The sequence below is a fragment of the Rhinopithecus bieti genome, unplaced genomic scaffold, assembly GCF_001698545.2.
Source record: "Rhinopithecus bieti isolate Rb0 unplaced genomic scaffold, ASM169854v2 scaffold_32422, whole genome shotgun sequence".
NCBI lineage: Eukaryota > Metazoa > Chordata > Mammalia > Primates > Cercopithecidae > Rhinopithecus > Rhinopithecus bieti.
The window spans coordinates 2242837-2260667 of NW_016814631.1; the positions used below are offsets into that span (position 1 = coordinate 2242837).

Consider the following 17831-nt stretch of genomic DNA (forward strand, 5'->3'; position numbering starts at 1 on the left):
TTCCATTAGTAGTATAGTCTTTCTAAAGCAGTGATTTCAAAATGTGGTGCCCAGCCAAGTAGCATTAGACTTTCAAATTCAAGGACCCCAAGCTAGACCAGCAGAACAGGAATTCTGGGAGTGGAGCCCAGCAATTTGTGTTTTAGCAAGCCCCCAGGCTGATTCTGATGCAGCTTGAGGTTGGAGAAGCACAGATGTTAGTCAGTTGGAATAGCTGTGGCTCCTTGATCAAGTAGTAACAGATGAATACTAAGGTTTAAAAGTGTTATGCTTGGCCGGGCGCGGTGGCTCAAGCCTGTAATCCCAGCACTTTGGGAGGCCGAGACGGGCGGATCACGAGGTCAGGAGATCCAGACCATCCTGGCTAACATGGTGAAACCCCGTCTCTACTAAAAAAAAATACAAAAACTAGCCGGGCGAGGTGGCGGGCGCCTGTAGTCCCAGCTACTCAGGAGGCTGAGGCAGGAGAATGGTGGGTACCCGGGAGGCTGAGCTTGCAGTGAGCTGAGATCCGGCCACTGCACTCCAGCCTGGGCGATAGAGCTAGACTCCGTCTCAAAAAAAAAAAAAAAAGTGTTATGCTTGACTAACAGTGACAAGTTCTCATTACCCATCTCTTTCTGAAATAGGCTACAGGCAAATGCGTTTTCATTTTAAATAACCGTGTTGTTGCTCCAGTCAAGGTTGCATTTTACAAGGAATAAGGAAGATAAAGCTGCCTCCCCCTATCCTAGTCTCACTCCTCGCTTAGCACGGAGTCCACCAGTTTACTTACAAAGCCCTTCCCTAGACTGGCGGAAAATTCAACGCACAGAGGCAGGAACAGGTCTCGGCCAATCAGAAGCCAGGCTTGAGCCTCTCGCCCATCTCCCGCCGGCGGAAGAGACTCTCCGCGGCCACGCCCCGTGCCCTCGAGTGCGAGCCAATCGTTGCTCGGCGCCCGAAGGGGCAGTAGCCGCGCGAGCCATTGAACATGGCGGAGGACGCCTCCTCAGCTGCACCAAGCCCGCGGGGCTGTGCGGATGGTAGGGATGCCGACACTACCGAGGAGCAGATGGCAGAAACGGAGACAAACGACGAGGAGCAGTTCGAGTGTCAGGAACTGCTCGAGTGCCAGGTGCAGGTGGGGGCCCCCGAGGAGGAGGAGGAGGACGCGGGCCTGGTGACCGAGGCCGAGACCGTGGCTGCCGGCTGGATGCTCGATTTCCTCTGCCTCTCTCTTTGCCGAGCTTTCCGCGACGGCCGGTCAGAGGACTTCCGCCGGACCCGCAACAGCGCCGAGGGTGAGGACGGATCGCGTCTGGGCTGGGGACTATGCGGGGGCCGGATGCGGGCCCCGTGGCGCGCGGTAGAGGCCTGGTTCCCAACGTCGCCGAGGGAGGTCGGGAGAGGGGCTGCTGCGGCCGATTAGCTGAGAGTCCGAGGCTCCGGCCTGAACTTTGTTCGATTCCCGGTTCCGCCCCTTGTCAGCATCTGAGTTTTTCTCAGATTGTTTTCCTATTCGATAAAATGAAAATAAGACCCTGTTTAGGTTTGATGCAAGCATTAAATGATTTAAAATGTATACAGATCCACTCAACCCAGTACCTTTGTCTCTTTTGGCGCTTTCTCAGCCAAAATACTCAGGTATTCTTCCGTGGTTACATTATTCAGCAGTCACTGCTGGCCTCCAGTGACCGCCCCCCCCCCCCCGCATCGTTATGTTAATTTGTGAGCTATTAAACCTCATTTGGCCTGCTGGCTGTACAGCAGTTACTTTGTGTATAGTCTCCAAATTAAATGCTGGCCACATGCCTGTAAGTCCCAGCTACTTGGGAGGCTGAGCGGGGAGGATCGCTTGAACCCAAAAAGCAGAGGTTGCAGATCGTGCCACTACAGTCCTGCCTGGGTGACAGAGTGAGACCCCGTATCAATAAATAAATGAATGAATGAAACCGTTCATGAAATCTGCTGCTTAGACAGCCTATAAGTGATGGACAAAGACATAGATCCATAGAAAAAACCAGCATAGTTTTTTCAGTCTAAGGTTCTCCCAACTCAGATGTTTGAGTTGGTTAGCGGGGCCTCCCCGATCCCATGCCTGTCCCAAGATGGGGTTTCACTGTCTCCCAGGCTGGAGTGTAGTGGCGCCATCACAGCTCACTGCAGCCTCAGCCTCCTCAGGCTCAGGTATCCTCCCGCTTCAGCTTCTGGAGTAGCTGGGTCTGCAGGCGTGCACCACCACCCGCAGGTGTAAGATTACAGGCGTGAGCCACCGCGCTTGGCCTAGTGTAGCTTTTGAAAATAACAGAAAGGGCCGGGCGCGGTGGCTCAAGCCTGTAATCCTAGCACTTTGGGAGGCCGAGACGGACGGATCACGAAGTCAGGAGTTCGAGACCATCCTGGCTAATACGGTGAAACCCCGTCTCTACTAAAAAATACAAAAATCTAGCCGGGCGAGGTGGTGGGCGCCTGTAGTCCCAGCTACTTGGGAGGCCGAGGCGGGAGAATGGCGTAAACCCGGGGGACGGAGCTTGCAGTGAGCTGAGATCCGGCCACTGCACTCCAGCCTGGGCTACAGGGCGAGACTCCGTCTCAAAAAAAAAAAGAAAAATAACAGAAAGATGTTCTGGTACTTCATTCATAGTTGGTGCTAAAATTACTGTGCAAGTATATGTTTATAATACTATAATTATGCTATTTAATAGAATTCTCAGAAAGACATATTGACATTTCATCTTCACCATAATCCTGTGAGTCAGGCAAATAATCTTAGTTTTAAGGTACTGATAGGTTAAAAGGGAGTGTTTCAGCTCCATGCTTTACTTCCAGTTCAAGGATCTTTCCTCTATATTGCAGTTAACTCTGGAGCCAAGGATACTTAACATTAAGTAGAAAATTAAATCCTGGAATGAAGCTAGTTCCTCAGAATTATTAAAAAGTTCTCTTAGAGTTGGAGACATCAGTATGAACTGGTTAGCTCATGTAGGTATAGATGACTTAGAAATATTTACATATGCATGTGTAGACATAGGTTACTATACACACATGTATTTCCTTGCTCTGTCAGATAAAAGGGCACAGAAGCAACCTAACTTTGAGTACACCTAGCATCCCAATCTTGGTTTCTACTACCATTCTCCAATAAAAGGAACCAGGGCTGTTTGGAGAAGTGACTGATTCTGGAACTAGGACAGGAAATATACAAAGTAAACCTGGAGCATCTTGTAGTGCCAGAAAGTAAGGAAGTGCAAAAAAAAACCAAATAGACAAACACCTCAGTGGTGGGGTTAGAAAGGGACACAGAAGCCATCTGCAAGACCTCCCAGTGGCCACAGCTGAACCACTAGTGCAAGAATGTAAAGTGGTATTAGTGTATAAGCTTAAAGTATAAAATAAATATCCATGAGTCCATACTGATGTGAATAAATAATTGAATAAATGGGAGGAGGCAAATCTTGCATGCAGTATTCCAAGTATTAATAATTTGATGTCGCTACTCCATCCTCAGGGAGGTGGAACATAACTCCTTGAGTGTGGTTTGCACACAGTGACTTTCTTCCAAAGAGTACGGTATGGAAAGGGGGCAAGAGAGAGTTAAGTTCACAGTGGAGAAACCTGACAAACACTACCTCATCTAGGTGAACAGGGCCAACATCAGCAGTAATAGTTAGTCACTTGTAATGAAAATAGAACTTTATCATTATGGTCTTATTCCCAAAAACCCATCACTTCAGTCTTATTGTGAGAAAAGCATCAGACAAATCCCAGGACATTCTACAAAATACCTGACCAGTACTCAAAATGTCATCATCAGAACCAAGGAAAGTCTGAGAAACTCTTATAGACAACAGGCTCCTAAAGAGATAAGACTAAAACTAATATAGTGTCCTGAATGGGATCCTGCCACAGAAAAAGGACATTAAGTAATAAAAACTAAGGAAATCTGAATAAAGCATGGATTTAGTTAATAATAATGTGTCAACACTGATTCATTAATGTAACACAACATACTAATGTAAAATGTTAAAAAAAAAAAGGAGAAATTGCTTCAGGGTATATGGAACCTATCTACCATTTTACAGTAATTATGTGAGTTTAAAACTGTTCTAGAAAATAGTTGATTTTTTTTAAAGAAAAAAAAAAACCCTGTTCATAAAACATCCCAGAGCCAAGGTTAAAACAAATTAACAACAAAACCCAACTTCAGAGTTGTAGCTCAAGACTGGAGGAATAATCTAGGCTACTCTCATTATTTTAAAGTTAAGGACACAGAAACCAAAGAGAATCAGCTATTTTTCAAGTTGCACTGCTAATCAGTGGCCAATAAGCAAATTGTGAACAGTGTTATTTTGGGTTCCCATTTTAATATTTAAGGACTTTTAATTTCTTATTTTATTGAATCTCAGTTTTCAAAATTGTAAAAATATACAATTCTTGATGCTTTCTAGAAAATTCTTAATTCTTTTATTTAGACTCAGAATTACTCTCATATCTCACAGATCTCAGATAAAACCTTTTATAGACTGTTAACCCTACCGTGGGAAGCAGTGTAGTATAACAATTAAGAACATGCACTCTGGAGTAAACCGTCCCAGTTTGATTCCTGGCCCTGCTACTTTTTAGCTTTAACCCTGTCAAAAGAAAAAAAATTACAACTAAGTTTAGTTTAAAGACCTCACTTGGCTTTATTGTGATTCTGGATTCAGGTAATACTTTATTCCATAAAATAAGTGCTCAATGAATTGAGCAGTTGGGGGTTGACTTTATAGACAGTAAGGACTTAAGGAAGCTGAAACAGAACAAAAAGAAGGTTGGTTGTTTCACAATTACTTGTAAGGCTGGGACAGGGAGACAGAACAATAGATCCGTGGGATGCAGAATGGATGTTGTGTTAACAGGCATGAAAGCAACAGTAATTTGCTTGTACGTATGTCTCCATCAGAGCTCTTGACTGGTTAGGCGCATTATCAATGAGCAATGGTATTTTGAAAGGAATCTTTTCCAAGCAGTAGATCTCAATAATGGGTTTAAAATATTGAGTAAACCATGGTGCAAACAGAGTCACTGTCATCTAATCTTGTTCCATTTCTAGAGCACAAGCTGAGTTGATATAGCATAATTTTTTTTTTTTTTTTTTTTCCCCCGCCCCCCGCCGCGCCCTTCTTTTTTCGTTTTTTAGACGGCCCAGTCTCGCTGTGTCGCCACGCTGGAGTGGCAGTGGCCCGGCGCACTCGGCTCCACTGGCCAAACCGGCTCCTCCCGGGTTTCCGCCATCTCCCCGCCAGCCTCCGAGTAGCGCTGTGACTACAGCGCGCCCCGCCACGCGGCCGCCGCTAGCCCCCGCCCTCCCTTCTGCCTCACCCTTCAAGTAGAGGACGGCGCGGTTTCACCGTGTTTAAGCAGCGGAGCGGTCCGACCTCCACTCGTGACCCACCCGCCTCGCCCCTCCCAAGAGGCGGGAGTTACAGGCTGAGCCCACCCGCGGCCCGCCGGCCACTATAGCCATTAATCGTTAGATTTTCAGAATAAGAAATGGGCAATCGGTTTAACTTAAAGTCACTAGCAGCATTAATCCCTAACAAGAGAGTCAGCCTGTCCTTTGAAATTTTGAAGTTAGGCATTGACTTCTCTCTGGCTATGAAAGTTCTCTAGAACATCTTCTAATATGAGGCTGTTTCATCTACAATGAAAATCTGTTGTTGGCTGGATGCAGTGGCTCACACCTGTAATCCCAGCACTTTGGGAAGCCAAGGCGGTTGGATCACTTGAGGTCAGGAGTTTGACACCAGCCTGGCCAACATGGCGAAACCCCATCTCTACTAAAAATACAAAAATTAGCTGGGCATCGTGGCATACACCTGTAATACCAGCTACTCAGGAGGCTGAGGCACGAGAATCTATCACTTGAACCTGGGAGGTGGAGGCTGCAGTGAGCCGAGGTCACGCCACTGCACTCCAACCTGGGTGACACAGCGAGACTCTGTCTCAAAAAAAAAAAAAGAAAAATCAGTTTAGTGTAACCACCTTCATTTGTGATCGTAGCTAGATCTTCTCAATAACTTATAGCTTTTACTTCAGCATTTGCTGCTTCACCTTGAACTTTTATGTCATAGAGATGGCTTCTTAAACTTCATGAACCAACAACCTCTGCTAGCTTCCAACTGTTCTTTTGCAGTTTTCTCACCTCTTTCAGCCGCCTTAGACTTGCTCTGTATTAGGCTGTGGCTTAAAGGAACGTTGTGGCTAGTCTGATTTTTTTCTATCCAAGTCAAACTTTCTCCATATGAGCAATAAGGCTCTTTTACTTTCTTATATTTATGTATTCAGTGGATTAGAACTTTTAATTTCCTTTGAGAACTTTTCCTTTGTATTAACAACTTGGCTGTTAGGCACAAGAGGCCTATGTTTCAGCCTATTGTGGCATTTGACATCCTTTCCTCACTAAGCTTAATCATTTCTAGCTTTTGATTTAAAGTGAGAGACATGCACTTCCTTTCACTGAAACACTTGGAGGGCACGTAGAATTACTCATTGGTCTAATTTCAATATTGTTGTGTTTCAGTAAATAAGGAGGCCTGAAGAGAGGGAGAAAGGGGAGGAGCTGGTCAGTGGAGCAGTTAGAACACACACAATATTTATGGAATAAGTTTGTGTCTTATATGGCCATGATTTGTGGTACTCCAGAACCTTTACAATAGTAACATCAGAGACTATTGATCACAGACCACCATACAGATACAATAATAGTGAAAAAGTTTGAAATATTGCAAGAATTATCAAAATGTGACAGGTACAGGTACTGTTAGAAAAATGGGCCGGGCACAGTGGCTCACACCTGTAATCCCAGCTACTCGGGAGGCTGAGGCAGCAGAATGGCGTGAACGTGGGAGGCAGAGCTTGCAGTGAGCGGAGATGAGCCCCTGCACTCCAGCCTGGGCAACAGCAAGACTCCGTCTCAAAAAAAAAAAAACATGGTGCCATTAGACTTGTCTCAAGCTGGGCTGCTGTAAACTTTCATTTTATAAAAAACATGCTATCTGCAAAGCACAATAAAATGAGGTATGCCTGCACCTATCCTTGGTGGTACTCATTAAAATTTTAATTAGTTACTTAACATAACTTTGTGTTTAATTTGTGTCGTCTCAGATTAAAATCTTCATGGGGGCAGAGACTGGCTGTCTTAAGTCATCACCTCCTACAGGCTGGCAGTAGATGTTCAGTAAATATTGAATGGCTTGTGTTTAAATTCTATATAAATTTTGTGCTCTCTTAAAATCCTGTTAAATTCTATTATGACTGTGTATGGTCCAGATAATCTCTGGTATAGCATAAGATTATGTTAGAATTGAGGGAGGAAATTGGGTAAAAATATATTTGTCTTATATGCCTAATTGCTAAAGAACTGCTTTTCAGTTTGCTAGTTTTTTAAGCTTTTTATATACACCAGCCAAGCCCTGAGTTAAGTGTAATGGTAGTAGTGGCACCTTCAGGTCTTAGGTTAGACATTATTTCCTCAGAGAAGCCTTCCCTAACACCTCCTCTGTGCAGAAGATACTTAAACACATAGATTTCTTGTTATATGCTTCCAGAGCATTCTGTACTTGTCTTTTTAAAGTTTTCGCCACATTTTTACTTCAGTAGTTCAATCGCTTGTCTCTCATTGCTACATGGTAAAAAGCTCACTGTGGTCCATGAGTATGGCTTACTTGGTATTGTATGTAGTCACTGCCTGACTCAACATCTGGGTGGGCATTCAAGTTTTGGTGAGGTTAATATTAATATGTTTTAAAATACAGCTTTGTAAGCTAAGCAGACTCACTTAATTGAAACATTGATAAAAATAATATAAAATATTTTCTGTTATATGACATGTTTCTAGGTATAAGTTTCCAACCAGTGATTTTACAGATTTTACAATTTGTATCTAAATCTTTTTTGTTAATGTAGACTGCTACTTGTGAAAGAATTTTCAACAATTTTTATTCTGCATGTGAAAGTTATATTTTGTAAGAAATGTCTTCATTGCTATTCTTTTTTTTGTTCTGATTTTTAATCAGATCTTAAATGTACAACTCTATGATAATTTTTACAACATGTTTGTAGCCTATTACTGAACAAACCACACAGTGGCACTACTGGATCAAGTTTGATTTTAATAAAATTTACTTTTTTTCTTTTTTAGCTATTATTCATGGACTATCCAGTCTAACAGCTTACCAGTTGAGAACGATATACATATGTCAGTTTTTGACAAGAATTGCAGCAGGAAAAACCCTTGGTAAATATGTGTTTTTATTTTATATTGGAAATATTTCAATCTGTGTCTAAATGTAAGACAATGAGAAGAAACAGATTTTTGGTGGGGGGGGAGTTTGCTTACAAGTGTCTGGTGCATAGGAGTGTGAGGTGTGTGTGTGTGTGTGTACACACATACAGTCATATCTAAAGCAAGTAAAAGAAATGTAGTCCCTGTCATCTTAGAACATTGGTTCTCAAACTTCAGCCTGCTCCAGAATTACTTAAAGGACTTATTAAAAAAAAAACATAGTGCTGAGTCTCCCTACCTCCCATGAGTTTCAGATTCAGTAGGATGGGTATGGGGCTCTGCAATGTACATTTCTAATAAATTCCCAGGTGATTCTGATGCTACTATTGGGGAAGTGTGTTTCATTGACTCTATTTGGTAACTTTGTGGTGACTCCAATCATACACACTCTGTTTTTTACTGGCAACTATTATATTTGAAACCTTTTATTTGAACTTGATGCCAGCACTTATTTATATAAGAAGTACAGTTTATAGCTATAATCTCTCTCCCTTGTCTCTGTAGTTCATTTTAGATTGTAATGGGCAAGCCTGATTCAGTTTATCAGCAATGGCTGGTATTTACAACATGGTCATTTTAAAAGGCTATTTGATGCAAATAATTTTATATTTAGATTGGTTTTTATACAAAATACTTTTCCAACAATCCTGAGTAGCGGACAGTACTTACATAAAACTGCTTGCTTATTGAAGTGTTGTCTTACGTAAAATCCCAGTGTATTAGCACCACTGTCAAGGCCCCCACTAAAGTAGCTCTGGCTGATGTAGTCAGCTTTGTTTGGGGCATGAGGGTAGGTCTGGAGTTGGTGCCAGTACCATAAATGGACAGAACTGGATAGAGGCAGAATCTTTGTGAAAGAGACAGAGCTATAGGTAGGCCTGGGCCAGTTGCTGGAGAAGTAGCAGGTTGGAGCAAAATTCCAGACCATGCATACTCTAAGTTGACACTGTTGTTACAGGGTTGTTTTCCAAATTAAGGTGGAAAAGTATTCTAAAGTGCCTGGCAGTGCTTTACACATAGCAGTTGTTCAGCACATCTTAGTTGCTTCCTGGATAACTTTTTCTCCAAAAAAGGCGTGGGGAATCCAGATTTTATGTGTGATCTCATGGTTTAATCTTGGAATTTACCAGGATACTCTTTTGGATATATCCTAGATATAATGGGCAAGGGTCAGCTATCAAGAATCAATGTATTTCACCATAATACACTCAACTGAGGCAGCATTTAAAATTTTATGTGTTGAATTTTCAGCTATACATAACCCTTTTTTTTTTGTTCGTTTTGCTCTATAGTGGCACTGCATAATAGAGATATGTGAGCCACATGTCTAATTTAAAATTTTGTAATAGCTATGTTAAGAAAAGTAGGCCAGGCATAGTGACTCACACCTGTAATCCCAGTGCTTTGGGAGACCTAGGCAGGAGGATCGCTTGAGCCCAAGAATTTGACACCAGCCTAGGCAACATAGCGAGACCCTGTCTCTACAAAAAATTTAAAAAATTAACCATGTGTGGTGCTCAGGAGACCGAGGTGGGAGGATCGTTTGAGCCCAGGAGGTTGAGGCTGTGGTGAGCTGAGATTGTGCCACTTCACTTCAGCCTGAGTGACAGAATGAAACTCTGTCATGAAATTTAGAAATTCCCATTCCAGCAGGTGTAGCTAAAAAAAAAAATAAAATAGATGGAATTAATTTTGATAATCTTATTTAACTCAATATTTCTCAAACACTATGTCAACAAGTAATCAGTGTAAAAAATGTTGGTAAGGCCAGGCACGTGGCTCACACCTGTAATCCCAGCTCTGGAAGGCTGAGGTGGGTGGATCACTTGAGCCTAGGAGTTTGAGGCTGCAGTGAGCTATGATCACACCACTGCACCCCAACCTGGGCAGCACATCAAGACCCCCATCTCTTAAAAAAAAAAAGAAATATTTTACCTTTTTTGGAGTAAGTCTTTGAAATCTCATGTGTATTTTATACTTAAGGTACATCTCAATTCAAACTAGTCATATTTTAGCTGTTTAGTAATTATGTATGGCTAGTAGCTACCATATTGGGTTTAGTCTCCTACCCCACAGAGCTTAGACAAGATTGGACATGTTTGGGGTGGTATGGCCTTAGACCCCCACGTAGCTGCAAAATACAGCAGATATCTTAAAGGGGAAATGCTTGTCATCCTCCTCTCATGGAACTTTAAGCTTTTTTTTTTTTTTTTTTTTTTTTTTAGACAGGGTGTCTCTCTGGCCCAGGCTGGAATGCAGTGGTGCCGTCATAGCTTATTGCAGACTCAAACTCTTGAGCTCGAGTGATCCTCCCACCTCAGTCTCCTGAGTAGCTAGGACTACAGGTGCACCATCAGGCCCAGCTAATTTTTAAATATTTTGTAGAGACGAGGTCTCATGTTGTCCAGGCTGGTCTTGAACTCCTGGCCTCAAGTGACCCTCCCACCTCGGCCTCCCAAAACTCTGGGAGACGTAATGTACCTTTTCACCACAGCCTATTGCATTGCCCTGGAACTCAGCACATGTCCTGTGAAGAAAAACCAATCATGTTTGCAGTTCCTCTAGTTTCCAGTCGACTGTGCCAGTCCCAAGGAAACCACCAAAAGCTCTTCTTTTTGTCTTTCCCCAGTAAAGTCGCTCTGGCTGGAGTACACTGGATCCTCAACCTTATCCAGAATCAGCGAATCAGCATCTCACCTCAGAAGGGATTCTCTCTGGAATTTTAGTTCATCTCATTTTCATTGCTTTCCATGTCTATGCCATGTCTTTAGCAACATGATTTTGGAGTTTAACTGTTTTCTAGTTGTAGTGTGAGTGTTTTGTTTACTGCAGTATACTACATCCCACCTGGAAGTAAATGTCTATACTGTAAATATTTTGAAGCTAAGAGCTAACATACATTTTTCTATATGTCACATTTATAAGAAGGAAGGCAGATAAGTGAGAAGGGTTAAGTAATGTCAGTCAAGAAATACTTATTTGAAAATGTGTGTTGAAATTAGTTTCTGAAAGAAAGCAAGCAGATGAGAAATGAGGAAGAAAAATTAGGCAGTCTACCTTTGCATCTTCATTTTACTACTTTTGAGACACAGTAAGTGATTTTTAAGTGTCTTGGTGGCTGCTTCTACTACTTGCTAGGTGTGTGACCTCTCTAGCTCTCAGATCTTACTGTATAAAACAAGTGCCACAGTGCCTGACACTCAGTGTTAGTTATTAGCATGAATATCTTTTGTATACCTTTCTTACCTTATGCTGCTCCATTTTTCTGAAGTGTTCTTCCCATCCTTGGTACTCTACACTTAGTTTATCTGTTTATCCTTAATGCCCCAATTTGGATGACTTCTGTTTCATGAAGGATTCACTTCTAGTATTCCTACTTAGAATGAATACCCTGTTCCTCAAATACATTAGATTCTGCTTGAGAATTTAATCTCTGGGAGATGGGTGTAGGCATCAATAATTTTTTTTCTTTTTTTTTTTTTTTTTTGAGACGGAGTCTCGCTCCGTCGCCAGGCTGGAGTACAGTGGCACCATCTTGGCTCACTGCAACCTCCACCTCCTGGGTTCAAGCGATTCTCCTGCCTCAGCCTCCTGAGTAGCTGGGACTACAGGTGTGCACCACCATGCCTGGCTAATTTTTCTATTATTAGTAGAGACAGAGTTTTACCATGTTGCCAGGATGGTCTCGGTTTCTTGATCGGTGGATCACAAGATCCGCCTCCCAAAGTGCTGGGATTACAGGCGTGAGCCACTGTGCCTGGCCTCGCATCAGTATTTTTCAAAAGCTCTTCAGATGTTTCTGAGGTACAGCAAACATGGAGAACCATTGGCATAATGCACAATTCCATTAAAGTACCAGTTATATTGGTTTGTCTGCATGTCTTCCTCCATAGCTAGGATGTGAATTCCACAAGGTCGGGAACTTTCTTCTTCATGTTTGTATCTTAAGTACCTGACACAACCTGGAATATAAAGAGACTTAGTATGTGAATGAATGTATTTTTATTTTTTTTATTATTTATTTATTTATTTATTTATTTTTTGAGACGGAGTCTCACTCTGTCACCCAGGCTGGAGTGCTGTGGCCAGATCTCAGGTCACTGCAAGCTCCACGTCCCAGGTTCACACCATTCTCCTGCCTCAGCCTCCCGGGTAGCTGGGACTACAGGCGTCGCCACCTCGCCCGGCTAGTTTTTTGTAGTTTTTAGTAGAGACGGGGTTTCACTGTGTTAGCCAGGATGGTCTCGATCTCCTGACCTTGTGATCTGCCCATCTCGGCCTCCCAAAGTGCTGGGATTACAGGCTTGAGCCACCACGCCCGGCCGTGAATGAATATATTTTTATATTTAAAATGTTGGAAAAACAATTTGGAGAGGACAACAGGAAATAAAGTAAAATATTTGAAACTACAAATATTTAAACTGCCTGCTCACTCTGGTTTTTAAAGGAAAAAAGGATGTGCTATTTAAAATTCTCTTTATTCGGTTAGACTCGGTAGCTCACGCCTGTAATCCCAGCACTTTTGGAGGCCGAGGTGGGTGGATCACCTGAGGTCAGGAGTTCGAGACCAGCCTGGCCAACATGGCGAAACCCCATCTCTACTAAAAGTACAAAAATTATCCAGGCGTGGTGGTGGGCACCAGCTACTTGGGAGGCTGAGAGAGGAGAATTGCTTGAACCCAGGGGGCAGAGGTTGCAGTAAGCCGAGATTGCGTCACTTCACTCTAGCCTGGTCAAAAGAACGAAACACCATCTCAAAAAATAAATAAAAATAAAAAATCTCTTTATTATGCTTATTTGTTGCATACTTGCTATGGGACTACAACTGTGCTAGGATTACAGGGGTTTAGAAAATACACTAAGTGGCTCCTGCCCCTAAAATTTGAAATATTATGCATGATAGAGTATGAAGTTTTTGTCTTCAAGACACTTAAAATCTAATAGGGTTGTGGAGGTAAGTATAAAGTACTGCAAGGCATTAAAAAAGGAATAATGATACAAGAGTTTCTTTTTAATTAATGGAACACTTCATGGATTTTTGTGTCATCCTTGTTGAGGGGCCATGCTAATCTCTGCATTCTTCCAATTTTTATATATGTGCTGCCAAAGCAAGCACATACAGGAGATTTAGAGAAAGGACATTTCCTAGTCTCTTAGCTGCTGGGGTAAGGACAGCATTCAATAAAGAGGTGGAGTTTGCGCTATGCCTGTAAGAATTGCTAGATTTTGTCAGAAAGAAAGTATAAAAATGGTAGTCTATCCACATCCTCAGATGTGGTGTGGGGGTGGGGGGGAATATAGTCTAGACAAAATGAAAACATTAGCATTATTTTGAAAATAAATTGTAGTTTACCTGGATAGTAGAACTCTTGATTTCCATATACAACTTCATAAACTTGGTCCTCACCCAGGCTTCCTATGATAGTAAATGTTAGCACCATTTATCCAATTATTAAAACCCAAGAATCCTCCATTTTTTCCTCATACTCTACATGCAATCCATTAACAGGTTCTATTCTATATTCAAAATAAGTTCCAGAACTGATTAACTACTTGCCTCTTCCATCATCTTTCTAAGAGCGTGCATCCAGCTTGCCCACTGACCTTCCTCCTGCCCTTTGTGTTTGTTTTTTCAAGACAGGGTCTCACTCTGTCACCCATACTGGAGTGCTGTGGTGTCATCTTCACTCACTGAACCTTAGACTCCTGGCTCAAGCAGTCCTCCCACCTCAGCCTCCCGAGTAACTGAGACTACAGGCACATGCCCCCACCTGGCTCTTCCTGCCCTTTGAACATCAAACTCCTCCTCAGGATCTTTGCACTTGCCATTCCCTCTGGAATGTTTTTCTTCCAGATCTTTGGGTGATTGTTCCTTCTGCTTCACATTATGCTGTTCTCAGCTCCACTGTCACTTCTTCAGAGAGGTCTTTAACCTGTCTGAAAGAGCTTCCCCCTCCCCTACCATTCTTCATTTCCAGTACCTTTTTTATTTTTTCTAATCTGAAACTGTATTTCTCATTAGCATGTGAGCATCATTAAAGTGGGGATTTTGTCTTTTTTTTTTTTTTTTTTTGAGACGGAGTCTCGCTCTGCCGCCCAGGCTGGAGTCCAGTGGCCGGATCTCAGCTCACTGCAAGCTCCGACTCCCGGGTTCCCACCATTCTCCTGCCTCAGCCTCCCGAGTAGCTGGGACTACAGGCGCCCGCCAGGTCGCCCAGCTAGTTTTTTGTATTTTAGTAGAGACGGGGTTTCACCATGTTAGCCAGGATGGTCTCGATCTCCTGACCTCGTGATCCGCCCGTCTCGGCCTCCCAAAGTGCTGGGATTACAGGCTTGAGCCACCGCGCCCGGCCGGGATTTTGTCTTATTCACTGAGACATTCCAAGTTTTCAGGCAAGTGCCTATATATAGTGAGTGATCAATAAATATTTATTAAATGAATTGTAGACTGTAGATGCTAGACATATAAGACATTATAGTGAAGGCTCTTGAATGTCCGAATGGGTTGTTGCTGTGTAATTTGCTAATTAGTTATCAGTTGTTGTGAGTCTTTGTTCTGAATAACTTGATCACAATTCTTTTAGGAAAGCTTAATAGTACAACTATTATCTCATTATATAGTCACATAAATTCTGTGAGATAGTATTTATTGTCACCATTTTATAAGTGAGAAAACTGGCCTGTCTTGAGGTTTGTTATAGTGCATTAGACTTAGGAACCACTTAAGAATTCTGTTGCTATGACATGTTATGTAAAATAGTTTAGTTCTTAAAATTCATATTTTTGTAAAGAAATCTTCAAATGTCTGTAATCTCATCAACCTTTTTCCATTTGAAATTGATCTTAATGAGAAAATTAACTTAGAAAATAAAATCACTTCTCTAAACTGGTATAAATGAGGAGCACCTAGCACATAGTATATACTCAATAAATATTTAAAGGATTGTGTTATTAAAAACTGACAACGTTCTACTTAGGTTTCTGAGTTACTTATTTGTGTTCTGTTTTTAAAAGATGCACAGTTTGAAAATGATGAACGAATTACACCCTTGGAATCAGCCCTGATGATTTGGGGTTCAATTGAAAAGGAGCATGACAAACTTCACGAAGAAATACAGAATTTAATTAAAATTCAGGTATGAATAAATAACTTATGCTTATAATTATTATATTTCTAGAAAATAAGAACATTTAACATTTAAAAGAAATTAAGAGAAACCTAGTAGAGGTTGAGCAATAGTAAAATTTAATGTGTTTGTTTCTCTTCAGAAATTTGACCTTTGGTTTATAGCCTTAACATGATCACTGGGGGCTGGAACTTAATGTTCCATACTTAAGTATATCTTGCCCCCATGTTGTGGAAAATTTTAAAACCAGGGATTTGTGCTCTTCCAATTGATATTTAAAGATTATGGAAAAGTAGATAATATTTTAATTAATGGTAAATTTTAGATTTTCTAATCAAGAGTATATAAAATTTTAACCATGTAGGGAGAATTTCAGTAGACAGTGAGTAGTCCAAAAAAGTCATTCAAAGATACAGTAGCTAGCATTCAGAGCAAATACTAGGTACTTTCTTTTCTTTTCTTTTTTTTTGAGACGGAGTCTCGCTCTATCACCTGGGCTGCAGTGCAGTGCCCGGATCTCAGCTCACTGCAAGCTCCGCCTTCCGGGTTTACGCCGTTCTCCTGCCTTAGCCTCCGGAGAAGCTGGGACTACAGGCGCCCGCCACCTCGCCCCGGCTAGTTCTTTTGTATTTTTTAGTAGAGACGGGGTTTCACCGCATTAGCCGGTATGGTCTCGATCTCCTGACCTTGTGATCCGCCCGTCTCGGCCTCCCAAAGTGCTGGGATTACAGGCTTGAGCCACCGCGCCCGGCCGGTACTTTCTTAGTTAAATAAACTTTTTCTCTTTTGAGAATTTTAAAAATTTATTTTCAGGTTGAATAGAAAAGAAAAGCCAGGTCATTCCCCACCTTCCCAAGAATTAGTGTGGTGATAGTCAAGTAGAATTAGGACCTGAAGAAAAGAAAATGGGCAGAAAAACGACTGCTTCCTTTATGAATTCAACCCAGAGCAAAGAGATCTGTCATGTTATTGCAATCTTTTAGACTGCTAGAGAAAGCAAGTCTTTTTTTGAGACGGAGTCTCGCTCTGCCGCCCAGGCTGGAGTGCAGTGGCCGGATCTCAGCTCACTGCAAGCTCCGCCTCCCGGGTTTACGCCATTCTCCTGCCTCAGCCTCCGGAGTAGCTGGGACTAGAGGCGCCCGCCACCTCGCCCGGCTAGTTTTTTTTTTGTATTTTAGTAGAGACGGGGTTTCACCATGTTAGCCAGGATGGTCTCGATCTCCTGACCTCGTGATCCGCCCGTCTCGGCCTCCCAAAGTGCTGGGATTACAGGCTTGAGCCACCGCGCCCGGCCCGAAAGCAAGTCTTTCTTAATACACTACGGTAAAGTCAAATGGATGACAAAGTTTATAGCAGACATTTAATATATTCCCTACTATTTGCCAGGCACTGTTCTAAACTCTTTCACATAAAACTCTTAACGTCCTCATAACAATCTGATGAAATAGGTACTATTGTTTCCACCATTTTACATATAAGGTAACTGGGGCACCAAGAGGCTAAGTAGCTTACCAAGTTTACATAGCTACCCAGATGGTAATAGTGGTCCTGTCGTACCCTGTTACCAAAAATGTCAATTTGTGAAAAAAATGATCATTCAAAAACATCTAGCTTCTTAGGTTTGTGTTAGATATTTTCCAGAGATTCTGACTAGCAAATTTTATGTATCCTAATCATCACAAACATCATCTACCTCCTCTTATTTCCCTTTTACTCAAAATTAATATTTAGGTGGGTCCTAAATGTCCATGGTATGGCTTCTAATTTATTTACTAATACATGCTTTTGATTTGCTCTAAATTAGAGATAGAATGCTGGGCATTTATGAGTAAATGTGCATGGGACCAGTGCAAATTTTTCATGTCATTTCAAGCGACACTTATTTTGTCTTTGAAAAAGTATTTTATATCTTTTATCAAATTAAAATTATTAAACTACATAAAAATGTTTTCAACAGAGGATTTCAGACTTACCTGAGTTATCTTAATAATTAAATAACCATTAGGTATTTTAAATGCAGTCTAAGGTTGGTATTTTCATCTTTTAGGCTATAGCTGTTTGTATGGAAAATGGCAACTTTAAAGAAGCAGAAGAAGTCTTTGAAAGAATATTTGGTGATCCAAATTCTTATATGGTAATTATTTAAATTAAAACCATAGAATTTTAGAACTGTTTATGTAGAATGAGGAAAACTGAAAGAAAATTGGAGGAGAAAATAAGTGCTTTATCTTTTAAACAGTATAGAATAATACTGTGCAATAGAAAAACTATGCAAGTCACATATGTGATTTAAAATTTTCTAATAAGCTGGATGCAGTGGCTTACACCTATAATTCCAACACTTCGGGAGACTGAGGTGGGATGATCCCTTGAGCTCAGACATTTGAGACAGCCTG

At 41.7% G+C, this 17831-nt stretch overlaps 1 protein-coding gene across 2 annotated transcripts; it reads left to right on the forward strand.

The window, feature by feature from the left end:
• Nucleotides 1-896: 896 nt before the first annotated feature.
• On the forward strand, nucleotides 897-17742 carry TERF1 (telomeric repeat binding factor 1). 2 transcript variants are annotated; one of them, XM_017851622.1, is made up of 4 exons: nucleotides 897-1283; nucleotides 8165-8260; nucleotides 15323-15444; nucleotides 17483-17742. In XM_017851622.1, exons 1-4 carry the CDS (start codon nucleotides 974-976, stop codon nucleotides 17579-17581), a joined length of 627 nt encoding a protein of 208 aa, XP_017707111.1. In that variant the 5' UTR covers nucleotides 897-973; the 3' UTR covers nucleotides 17582-17742. The 2 variants fall into 2 exon arrangements, with proteins under 2 accessions (XP_017707111.1, XP_017707112.1); XM_017851623.1 differs by lacking the exons at nucleotides 15323-15444; nucleotides 17483-17742 and adding an exon at nucleotides 10938-11356.
• The last annotated feature ends 89 nt before the right edge of the window (nucleotides 17743-17831 follow it).

Bases quoted from the DNA above. Each gene is read 5' to 3' on its own strand.
- TERF1 (XM_017851622.1), top strand. From the start codon at position 974: ATGGCGGAGGACGCCTCCTCAGCTGCACCAAGCCCGCGGGGCTGTGCG. The intron at 8,261-15,322 runs GTAAATATGTGT...TGTTTTTAAAAG, and splicing joins TGCAGCAGGAAAAACCCTTG to ATGCACAGTTTGAAAATGAT. The intron at 15,445-17,482 runs GTATGAATAAAT...TTCATCTTTTAG, and splicing joins AGAATTTAATTAAAATTCAG to GCTATAGCTGTTTGTATGGA.